Consider the following 12,686-nt stretch of genomic DNA (forward strand, 5'->3'; position numbering starts at 1 on the left):
CCCTGCCGTGCTGCCCGGTGCCAAAGTTCATCACGTGCTTCTGTTGGGAAACGCCGAATAATGTGTGGGGGAGTGTGGGAGTGGCGTCCTACTCCTGCCTGCAATGTGATGCCAAAATAGAAGATATGATGCATTGTGTTCACCTAGTACAGTAGGTGGGTGCAATGCAACGCAGACAAAATCGGATGCTGTTCTATCTGCCAGGCAAATTGGTCTGACCCTGATGCTTTCGTGATCGAGAAGCCGTGCCGGCGTTCAACCACGTGAGGGAATTCCTCGGAGCAATTGCATACAATGCTTCTTCGTCAGCCATGGACTTTGGATGCATCTGCTGACTGCTGGAGTGCACAAATAAAGCCACAAACGACTTATGGCATCATCAGGCGTGGAGCATAAGTAGATAGATAGATGAGGTTAATGTGGTCAAATTCCGAGGACAAGATTAAGCCGGGAAGCATACGGCTCCATTTGACGAGCATGAAGCATCTGGGGGTGAAGTGAAACTCCCCCAAATCTGATCTTCACCGCCACTGGCGGAATAAAAAAGAAAAAACCCGTGTGCGCTCACCGCTTTCCGCCACGACATGGCATAACATCATGTGCCGTTGTTCGCTACTACGTAGCCCCAAAGGGCCCAAGCCAAAACGGACCTGAACTGCCGTGTCATGCCCGTGCACGCCGCTGCTGGTGCTGGGTACGTCGTATGCCTGCCTACTCGAACCGCACCGTACCTACTAGGTATCGTGGAACATCTGCGCCAGCACGAGTATCTGGCTATCCGCTACTACTACTGCTGCTGCTGCTGCCGTCGTCAACAAAGTGGATGCGACTTACTACAAGGTGGGTGGTTCTACGAGCCGGCACGCGCGCGCGCCAGAGAACGAAGTGGCATGGTCAGCCATGTAAAGTTAGCTCAGGTTGGAGTCACTCGTCACCGGTCTCCACCACTGGCACTAGTATACCTCAGCGCCACCACTCGCTCCGCCCGTCAGCACTGGCCCAGACAGCGCAATGTGCCCGCGCCGGCCGACGTCAAATCGAATAGGAAAAAGTTTACTTTTTCTCCATCAATTTAAGAAAAAACATATTTTTCCTCTCTCAACTCTAAAACTAGACAAATCATCTTTTTCAATTTTTCAAACCGTGCATTTTACCTCCTTAGAGCGGTTTCGAAGATGGTTTTTGCTATAGTAAATAGTGGTTTTGCTATAGTGACAGTGGTTTTGTCTTTTTCTTTTTTTTATTATTATTTTGGCTAAATCTTTGAAAAATTTATAGTATAAATCATAGAAAAGAAACTTTTTCCAATCGAACGACGGGAGGAAAAGGAAAGGAAAAAGGGAAGCTCTTGGGCCGCGACGCAACGTGCGCGCCGGGCGGCCTGGAGCTGGCGTTGGCAGCGACCGACCCACCCCACCCCACTGAGCACTAGCCCTCCCGGCCTCTACTCTCTGCTACGCGAGCGTGCGTGCGGCGCGCCGGCCGCCAAAGACGCGACGCGCGCAAGAATTGCCCGGTGGTCGACTGAGCGAGGCCGTGGACCGTGGACGTACGCAGGGGCTGTCGGCACTCTCGGCAGCTCGTGCGCATTCCGTTCCCACCGCGACCGCTTGCGGCGCGCGTTGCGGCGCTGCGCCTATTGGCTCTCCGGCCGCTTACTGTTGCTGTTGCTGTTGCTGCTAGTGCTAGCGCTGCGCCGCCACGGCGCCACTGGCTCTCCTGCATTGCATTGCACCCGGCGGTGGACCGGACGACGTACGCCGCTTTCTTTGTAGCGGGTGAGGCCGGCCAGGAGCCACGCGGCGCGGCGCGGCGCGGCACCGTCCGGTGGGCTACGATGATTCGCGCCGGACGTCACGAGCTGAGCGCGTCGCGACACCGCACACGTACATGTCGGACGTACTCCTATAGTCTAGTAGTATATCTTTGCACCACCACATTGCGGCGCGCGGCGGGAATATGTTAAGATGCACCGCAAATGAGGTAGGGACCGGAATCGGAGCTGCCGCGGCGGAACGGGACGGATCGAGGCTAATCGATTCAATCTTCTCAATCAATGCGGGCTGCTGTCAGCTTTGCCGACAAATTAACAAAGCGCCCGGGGGTTCTGGTTCTGGTTCTGGATAACACACGCCATGTGGCGGGCCTGATCTGATAGCAGCACGCAGTCTGGATCTTTCCGCGGCGGTGATCGATCATCCATGTCTATCTCTCTACCAGCATGCATGCACAGCTGCAGCTAGGAAGAGGAGTATATCTACTGTCGAAACGTGACGGATCGGGGGGCGGGACAGCATGGTTTCCAGCCTTCCATCCCCATGCCATGCGGACATGCATGTTAGCTACTGTAGTCGCGTTGAACGAGTTTTAATGCATGCAATGCAAACAAGATCCATCGTCCCGGCGGCGGCGGGCCCGGTCGGCCGACCTGTGCCCTTACGCATTAATAGGGCTAATAGGGCAGAGGAACCCATCTGATTTGTTCTCGGGTGGGCAGCATTATAGCATGCTATGCCTGCCGAGATGCATGCGACAAACCAAGACCACGTACTGGATCGAATTGAACGGTGCTCAATGGCAGGGAATCTTTGCCGATTTGATCATTCATTGATAGATAGATTAGATATGCTCAGGAGTCAGGATTTCTCAACGTCGAACAGCTTCGAAGATCATCATCATGCATGTCAAATTGTCAATTGCCAAGCAAAGAATCATCAGGTTGCCGACGGCTTATTTTGTCTGATAGTAAAGGTCTTTACAATTGCGGCGGCCGGACATTCGGGATAGGAATCAGCAGCAAGCTACGAATCTAGACCAGACAAGTGACTGAAGCCGTAGGCCCGTAAGGCCAGTCTCAATGGCCTATTTCAATGCACTGTTTCCAAAACAAATCTGCTGACAGAGCATCAATGAAACGAACAATGAAACAACCTCCACAATGCATGAGTTTCATCTTGATGTTTCCTAGGCTGGGCAAAACATTTAATTACTGCAAAATGATTGGATCACATGCAAGATGGTGAAACGATTTAGTCCTCAGTGGGGATTTCATCCTGTTTCACTGCGTGGGAAACAACGCCAGCGGAGTTTCACCATGGTGAAACTACTTCCTTCTCTCTCCTCTTCGTTTCATGCAAAAAGTACAGTTTTGCTGACATGACGTTCTAATAAATGTGCATGACATCCTGGTAAAACCTCTATTGAGACTAGCCTAAGCACACAATTCCTGCATTGGACTGAACCGCGCGCGATACCCAGACAATGCAAGTGACATCTATCCACGTGTCGCCACGCCGCTGCTCCTGCTCTTCTCCGCCTTCTTCTGCCTGGCTTCTGTCGTCTCGCTCTTTTATTATCCTAAAAAAACTTCTTTCTCCTTTTAACATAAACAGATAAACCCCCACAGCGTGTTGCGGGGATCCACCATTAAAATTGTTGACACTTGGCGCTTTGCACTACTCCCACATTGTGGTGTTGGTGTCGCCGTCGGTTAGGAAGCGACCACTAATTAATGTCTTAGCCGTCACTCCATAACATCAATTAATATAACTGTCACTCTGCCATGCGGCAGCCGGGGAGGGGATTAAGACAGCCCCAATAATAAAAACCATGGTTAATTTCTATACCTCTTAAATTATGTAGACACTACACATAAAAATTATAGTTGCAATAGGTACTTTCTTCAAAATATTTTTTTATCCAATCACATGTCTTTCTTTTTCATTATCCACATATCACATTTATTTATGTCTTTTATTTAGTTTCAATGTCACATCATCATTTCTTAGTTGTCATCCTAATCAATGAACATAAAACCACCTAGTTTTTGGGTTGGGAGTGCCCTACAGTTACTGCTCTCACCGTTCCAAATTATAAGTCGCTTTTATTTTTTGCTATATCAAATTTGCTATGATGTATAAAAAAGTCAAAGCGACTTATAATTTGGAACTTAGGGAGTACATGCAAAGGCCACCCATAGTTATAATGAAGGAATGTGGCCTATGCACTGATGTATGCTAGAAAAATACTCCCTCTGTCCATCTATCGGGGGTGTCTTTGGGTGTGACGCGATGACCAAGTAAAGGCTGTGCGTGCAGGATTTTCTCTTGATATGCCGTTTCCATTTACTCCGCATGCGGATAGTTGGATTACCGAGCAATTACTCCGCAAAACCCTCCCCAAACGTCGTTAGCGTACTCAGCAGCGTGGCCTCTCGTAGCGTACTTGTACTCGACCGCGCGGCCAGGATAGCTAACGGGAGGGAAACAGTGTAGTTGAACGGAGGGAGTAGTTGAAGCGATGGCAGACGGCGCCGCATCAATGCCGCGTCTGGTACGAGGAGCCGAGTCTCATAGGACGAGCGCGGGGGCATGAAGAACTGGCACATACGATATATGCCCCCAATTTTTGGAAACTTTATTTTTGGTAATATGCCCCTGATAGATGGATGGAGGGAGTATACAAGAATCAACATGATCATCATGTAGTCAACTTTTCCTAGCTTTTATGTGACATCAAGTCCAGAATAACCAATCTTGTCAACTCAAGCTTGAGCCCATCTTGCATATGTAAAGAACATCTATGGTTAGTAACAAGAGAAATCAAATTGGCCTCATGGCCTCCAACAATGGCACTATATGACCTATACAACATGAACTGCTATGGGAGACATTGTATACTAAAACCTAAAGTAAGCCATCAAGATCCTCATTGTAGAATGATGCTAGGGCATCTGGATCCATCCAGTTCGACATCTCTAATGAGATAATGACATCCAAAAATGCCACCATTACACGAGCAGATAAAACAATGCTAGGTTTTCATGAATGGCATACATGTGCATCACAACCATGAGAGAGTAGAGGCAACTTACGACCAGCCATAGCTACCCCTATTACCCTCTATTACCACCCATTGGCTAAAGGAATCAACATTGTTATGCTAAACAACCATCATTGAAGCACCTAGGAGTAGGTGTCCACCACCATCAGACCTGTTCGAAAAGGGATACCACAATGCAAATCCAAACACAAAGAATGACCTCCAACCATCATAAGGTAGTGCACTGACCATCGAACCAAAAGATTGAGATTGGCGCAACTTGAGCCAAAGGTGACATTGATCACTAATAAACGGCAACACATGGCCTACACTAGCTAGACCATCGTGTTTACCTACGACAACCCACGCTAGACAAGCCATGATCCACATGGATCTAAGCTTCAAATGCCCAAAACTAGCCATCGGCACACAAATACGATTTCTTGATTGTAGTCCATTTAGGTTGGTGGATGGATAAGGAAAGAATGAATCACTAATTTCGCTGACATGGTGGTAAAATTAATCTCATAGTGGCAACATTGACCTACACCACTGGTGACGGTGCCATGACCTTCCAAGAAATTTTCAAGATCCCCAGCACATCGAATCTCGTGGCACATGCACGGAGCATTAAATATAGATAAAAAGTAACTAATTGCACAGTTTGCCTGTAATTTATGAGACGGATCTTTTGAGCCTACTTAGTCCATGGTTGGACAATAATTGCCAAATACAAACAAAAGTGCTACAGTGTTGAAAATCTAAAAAATAGATTTAAACCCGGCCTGAGATTATTTTGCCTAAAGCTAGCTCCTATCTTGTCATGTAAAAAGAATGTGTCTTTAGAGGATCATTCATAATTTCATCATGCATGACGTTTGAGGTTAGGCTCCCAGCCTTTTCCATATATAGTGATGGCTCACTTCATTTGAGTTTTGCTTTTATATAGACACACAAGGTTGACATAATATATAGCCTCTGAACAACACTGACGAAATATCATGTTTCATTTCATATTTGTCAGTTATTGATTCTTCTTGTGAAATTATTAAACTATCATTCTCTTGAAATTTCTGCTTTCAAAAGGAGTCTAGAGCTTATTACCAAATCAATCTCAGCGTCCTTATCAGTGGTCACTGTCACCAGTAGCAGCCGTATATAGAAAAACTGAAAAATAGAAATAAGAAGAAGCACCGACGGCAGTGTCACCAGTGATACTCAGGCAGCGAGGAAGGAGCGGCCGCGCAGACACTATTACATTATTACTGGGTTTTAGACTACGTTCGTTTATTTTATAAGTCATATTTTTTTTTCTAGCCAGAGTACTTTCAATCATAACTCTTTAGACAAACGAACACCCTTAAAAATCAATTCATTCCCCGGCCGGTCAGCACATCGTGTAGAAATCAAATCAAATATGCGATCGCTCTATGCCTATATGCTAAAAAGATCATACGCTATTACACAGGGGCCTTGTTTAGTTATTTTTTAAAAAAAATGGATATCATAGCACTTTTATTTGTATTTGATAAATATTGTCTAATCATGAATTAACAAGACTCAAAATATTCGTCCCCCCAAATTTTAGACAAACTATATAATTAATTATTTTTTAATCTATATTTAAGTAATACTCTATGCATATGCCGTAAGATTCGATATGACAAGAAATCTGAAAAAAGCTTACAATGTTTTTTTCAGAAAAAACCCTATATAGACCTTGTTTAAATCCGAAAAGACTGTAGCATTTTCGTTTTTATTTGACAAACATTGTCTAATCATAGAATAACTAGGCTTAAAAGATTCGTCTCGCGATTTACAGACAAACTGTACAATTAATTTTTATTTTCATTTATATTTAATACTCCATGCATGTGCCATAAGATTTGGGACTTGTTTAGTTCGTAAAAATTATCAAGATTCCTTGTCACATCGAATTTTTTGGTCGCATACACATGGAGCATTAAATATAAATGAAAATAAAAAACTAATTGCACAGTTTACCTGTAATTTTTGAGATGAGTCTTTTAAATCTAGTTACTCCATGATTGGACAATGTTTGTCAAATAAAAACGAAAGTGCTACGGTAGCCAAAAACCAAAACTTTTATAAACTAAACAAGGTCTTGATGTCACGGAGAATTTTGAAAAATTTTAACAAGGCCACGTTTGCCACAGCCGAACTACGTGGTGTTGTCGGGCCGGCCGAGAGGCCAGAGTACGTTTTACAACCGAGTCCAGCTGCCCACCAGTGGTCGGCATCAGCCACAGCAGATCCGGCACAAAAAATATAATACTCGGCACAAAAAACACGTTTCAACCTAGTTGGCTTTTGGTCCCTGCGGTGCCCAGCTGTCAGCTGTGCGCCTCGCCCTCGCCAGTCGGCGGCCCCCGGTCCCCGCGGCCGCGCCAACCCAACGGATCGACAACCAGACCAGGTGGAGGTGGAGCAGCCAAAATGTTCGCCCAGCAGACCCAAACAAAGCAGAGCAAAACCAGCGATAACTTTTCGCCTCTCTCAGTCTCTCTCCCTGGCAATTTTGTTCTTATTAATTAACGTCTCTTTCCATCTCTCATCTCTTGGCTATATATACCCCTGTCAAGTCTCTCACTAATAAGCCATCCAAGAACCAAGGGGCACACCACACCACAGACTCAGGCCTCAGCTCATCTCTCTTCAAGAACTCGAGGTCTAATCGTCCCAGTACGTCTCGTTCCCTCACTCTAATTAATTTCTGTCTTGTTGTGTTCTACTAGCAAATCAAGCACATCATCATCAGCTCGATCGATCGTGTTCTTATTGGCAGTACAGCACGCGTCCATACCTCAGTCATCGTCGTCGTCAGTCGCCACCGGCATTCCCATGATCCCATCTCGTGCCTTGTCCCGCCCCGTTTAATTTCCGTGCAAGATCGTAGACCAATCCCCCGGCCTCTAGCTCGTGTTTCCCTCACCAGTTTGGCGCGTTGAATGCATATGCAGCCACCTCGTTTCCCACTGTAGCTAGCTCGTATAGGACCACCAAGCATGTCCAGCTGCCCACTGTGTGTACTTCCTCGCTCCCACTGCCGATCGATCGTTAATTTCTTCACTGTTGCATGCATATAGGCTGCGGGCGGCGCCACGCCAGGGGAGGAAGGGCCAGCAGCCAGACACACACAGATGGCGAGCTGCATGCAGGAGTGGCCGGAGCCCGTCGTCCGCGTGCAGGCGCTCGCCGAGAGCGGCCTGTCCGTCATCCCGCGCTGCTACGTCAAGCCGCCGTGCGACCGCCCCGTCGTCGTGGCCCCGGCGGCGCCAACGGCAGTCAAGGAGACGAATTCGAATAAGGCGGCCGAGGCCTCGGACATCAGCATTCCGGTCGTCGACCTCGGCGAGCTGCTGCTGCAGGCGAAGGACGCCGGCGCCGGCGGCCTTGTCGGGAACGTCGTCACCGAGGCCGTCGCGTCCGCGTGCCGCGAGTGGGGATTCTTTCAGGTGGTCAACCACGGGGTGCGCCCCGAGCTGATGCGCGCGGCGCGGGAGTCCTGGCGCGGCTTCTTCCGCCGCCCGCTCGCGGAGAAGCAGCGCTACGCCAACTCGCCGCGCACGTACGAGGGCTACGGCAGCCGCCTCGGCGTCCAGAAGGGCGCCGTCCTCGACTGGGGCGACTACTTCTTCCTCCACCTCGCGCCGGAGGCGGCTAAGAGCGCGGCAAACTTCTGGCCGGCCAACCCCAGCAACTGCAAGTACGTGTGTATACTTCGAATAAATTTTGATACTCTTTTTTATTCAGATCCTAATTAAGATCCTAAGCTAATCGATGATAGAGTTATAGAGTGCCCATGTGCATGCATTTAGAGGTTAGAGGTGTGCGGATGTTGTGGTGCACATGCGTGTGCATCGCTATATGTACTAGGTAATTAACACGAAGCTCCGATCCCATCCCGTTTGGACTTTGGAACACACATGAAATCATTAATTTCTGTGTTTAGACGAGAATTGAACAGTTCTTGTGAAACTTCATTATTATGTGTAGGATTGGAGTAGTAAAAGGTCCTAAATATAGATGTTCATCTCCCCTTAATTAGGCAGAGAGTAGTCTTGGGTTTTGATTCAACCGTGTGTGCAAGTTTTGAGATTGACCTTTACTTTTCTTCCGTTTGGGCATGCTAGCTATATGGATCGAGTGGATAACTCCAACATTTGCGATGTTATAGTTTATATGATTATATGTACTTAATTAACTCCAGGTTTTCAACCTACTAGTAGATAGAATAATTTGTGATGTGGACACGAAGTCACAGCAGACACAATTTCTTTTCTTCCTAAATAAGACATTATCGATATGTTATGCTTTTTTACTCTTTTTTGAAATTTTATTGGAGATGAACTTTGTTTTCGTCTAATATTAAATATGGCATATGTTTAAACATGTGTCGGAAAAATTATGTCCTTAAAATTGTTTTGAGTGACATACTGCGAAAACTACACAAGTATAATTAATTTTTCTATCCTTAATAAACAAATATTTGTGTTGAATTAATCAGCTAGGTTCGGTGATGTTTTACCAGAGAAGAGTGCACTGATTGTTCGCAAAATAGATTAACGTAACTGTCCCTGCCCATGCCGTACTTCTCCAACCATTGCAAGCTTTGTTCCCTACTAGCTAGTCATTGCGTGGAGCCTAAAATGCACTGTACAGATAACACTTAATTACTCCATAGAGAATAATACTCAGTCACGCCGTAGTAATGACTCAGCTTCTAAATACAGCACGTGCATGAAAACGGAAAGTAGGTCCATGGTGCTTTCATGCAAAATGCCTAGAGAGAGCCATGTACAGCGCAGAGCGCAGGTCTACAATTCCAAAGCTAGCTATGGTAGCACAGCACGTGCCTGCTGATAAATCATAAAAAGGGGCCGGTGTCCCTGTCGTAGTAGACCTTGCTCCTAGCTCGCTCCTAGTAGATGCCTGGCCTGCTCGTGCTCGTTGCAGTAAAAAAACAGGCACCATGCACCATACAAAATACATGCATATATATGATCGTTGTTACAGTACTGTTAGCTACTGACAGGCACGTACAATATACTCGTACTGACATATATACAGGGAGGTGTCGGAGGAGTACGGGCGCGAGGTGGTGCGGGTGTGCGAGCTGCTGATGCGGGTGCTGTCCGTGAGCCTAGGGCTGGACGAGGCGCACTTCCAGCGGGCGTTCGGCGGGGCGGACTGCGGCGCGACGCTGCGCGCCAACTACTACCCGCGGTGCCCGCAGCCGGACCTGACGCTGGGCCTCTCCGCGCACTCGGACCCGGGCGCCCTCACCGTCCTCCTCGCCGACGAGAACGTCCGCGGCCTGCAGGTCCGCCGCGGCGACGACGGCGAGTGGGTCACCGTGCAGCCCGTCCGCGACGCCTTCATCGTCAACGTCGGCGACCAAGTCCAGGTATATATATATATATATATATAACCATGCATGCAACAATATCATTCTGCATCTTCTGCACGTTGGCGCTGGAGTATCTCTGTACTATAGCTATATAGCGTGCTCGCGCGCGCGTCGTCTCCGGCTTCTAGAAAAGCTCAATAAAAATATATACTTCCAGCTCCAGGATGCGTAGCTTTCTAGAGGTACTGCTAGTCGACGGATTACGATCGTGACTGTCACGTATACCTACCTGTACAAACGTGAAGTATTTGGTCTTGTCGTTAGTCGGCACTACTAGATAAGATCTTGATATATAGGATCATTTTGTTCTTCAAGTAAACTAAAAAAACTAATCATTCATCAGTTATTTATCCAGAGAGATGCAGCTAGCCATCGATCAAATTCTTAAATTCCAACCAAGGCGAGCGCGGCGGCGCACTAACGCTAGCTGTACGCGTGTATGTACATTGCATTGTCAGGAATAGTTTTTGATTCTGCTCTAATAAACCTTTTTCTTTTTGCGAGGAACCTGTGTATTAATTTAGGTAGTTGACTCTGAATCAAATTAATCGTCGGTGCATGCTGGAGAGAGAGAGAGAGAGAGAGAGAGAGAGAGAGAGATCATCAGTGTAGTTTGCATAAGGACACATGCATGGGCGGTGTGATCATCGAACGCAATCTTAGATTTGTCGTGCAGAAGCAGCTACTCCGTAGGTATAGTGTGTGGACAGAGTTGCATGCATGTTACGGTGACAACACTGACGAATCGCAGCACGCAAGCCACGCACGCGAAAGCACATGCATGCACAGGTGCACACGGCCAGTTCACGCCAACCACCGTATGTTGCACCGGCCTACCCTCTAGTAGTATTTCCACCGGTAGACTGTAGTACTGTACAAGTTAACTGTCCCCTGCTCCACATGTACAGACGACGTACGTACTGTAACCGTTACTATGTACTATATGCATGCTACTGTTTACGTGGTATATAAAAATTCCACCTTTGCTTTCCTTTTGAATACAAATTAATGCTGCATGTTACTGTTCATACGTGCATATATAGAAAACCTCGCTCATGCATCTTTAACTAATCTTCTTGAATTTATTCACTCATGAACAGATACTGAGCAACTCCGTGTACAAGAGCGTGGAGCACCGGGTGGTCGTGAACGCCGAGGAGGAGCGCATATCCCTCGCGCTCTTCTACAACCCCAAGGGCGACGTCCCCATCTCCCCGGCGCCAGGGCTGGTCACCGCCGGGAACCTGCCGGCGCTCTACCCGCCGATGACCTTCGACGAGTACAGGCTCTACATCAGGAATAAGGGCGCCAGGGGCAAGGCGCAGATCGAGGCTCTCAAGGGCCAGGCATCGCCAGAAAAATAATTAGAATAGCCACCACCTGTCTACTACGTACAGTACAGTACTAGCTGATTAATAAACAACTGCATGTGTATCCTAATGCATGGCAATTGTTAATCGATCTGGAAGTTAGTTTGGCTACTATCTGATTGTAATAACACATGTGTACAACCAACTTATTACTACTACCTTTGGTACTACTTACTATTTATAATCGATCGTATGTATATATGTGTGTGTGGTGCATGCAGTTGCTTAGCAGTCCATTGCTGCTCACAGCTGCGCACGTAGGCTGAAGCATTTTTAAATTTAAGCAATATTGTCATATATACTAATTGGCAGATTCATAGACAGGCTAAGGTCCTGTATGATGGTTTGTCTTGTTAAAGTTTATCGTCTGTCACATCGAATGTTTGGAGATGCATGAAGTACTAAATATATATTATTTACAGAACTAAAAAAACACAGCTAGAAAGTAATTTGTGAGACGAATCTTTTGAGCTTAATAAGTCTATGATTGGATAGTAATTATCAAATAAAACAAAAATACTATAATACTTGTTAAACTTTAACAACCCCAACTAATTAAACACCCACTAAGAATATGAATTTTGTTCGTTGGGTAGGCATTTTTCATTCATTAGTCGCGTGTGCAGTAGTAATTCATTTTTCGTAAGTGCACTTGGACTTGGTGCACATAACATATATAATCACCATTGATATATGCGCTGTAAATGCATGCATGCATGGTTGGGAAATATATGCATGCCTGCTAAACTCTATCCAAATCTTTTGATGTGTCTCCCGATATATGCCTCGCGCACTGATCGTGTCATGTCTATAAACGGATCATTGGATCAAGCCCCTGATTTGGAACATTTTGGTACTGTACTAGCCAGGAGTATATATTCCGTTTCAACTGCTACGTTACGTGAGATGCAGGGGCTCGGGCTCCTGTTAACTTTTCCACTGTACTGCATTTGGCTAGGGCTAGCCCCACCCCCTATCCTATCTTATTCCTATACCACCAAATTGGCAACTGCAGTAGAACATGTACTCCGTATCTTTACAGGAGTTGCCGTACCTTTCGACAA

At 46.6% G+C, this 12,686-nt stretch overlaps 1 protein-coding gene across 1 annotated transcript; it reads left to right on the forward strand.

The window, feature by feature from the left end:
* On the forward strand, positions 7,376-11,905 carry LOC8057750 (probable 2-oxoglutarate-dependent dioxygenase At3g111800). The gene is made up of 4 exons (XM_002456540.2): positions 7,376-7,524; positions 7,929-8,548; positions 9,913-10,249; positions 11,353-11,905. Exons 2-4 carry the CDS (start codon positions 7,983-7,985, stop codon positions 11,614-11,616), a joined length of 1,167 nt encoding a protein of 388 aa, XP_002456585.1. The 5' UTR covers positions 7,376-7,524; positions 7,929-7,982; the 3' UTR covers positions 11,617-11,905.

Source organism: Sorghum bicolor, chromosome 3 (genome assembly GCF_000003195.3).
Source record: "Sorghum bicolor cultivar BTx623 chromosome 3, Sorghum_bicolor_NCBIv3, whole genome shotgun sequence".
Lineage (NCBI taxonomy): Eukaryota > Viridiplantae > Streptophyta > Magnoliopsida > Poales > Poaceae > Sorghum > Sorghum bicolor.

What these genes read in the sequence shown, in the direction of transcription:
- LOC8057750 (XM_002456540.2), top strand. Translation starts at nt 7,983, where the DNA reads ATGGCGAGCTGCATGCAGGAGTGGCCGGAGCCCGTCGTCCGCGTGCAG. An exon ending in GCCAACCCCAGCAACTGCAA is followed by an intron (nt 8,549 to 9,912) that starts GTACGTGTGTAT and finishes ACATATATACAG; the next exon opens with GGAGGTGTCGGAGGAGTACG. An exon ending in ACGTCGGCGACCAAGTCCAG is followed by an intron (nt 10,250 to 11,352) that starts GTATATATATAT and finishes ACTCATGAACAG; the next exon opens with ATACTGAGCAACTCCGTGTA.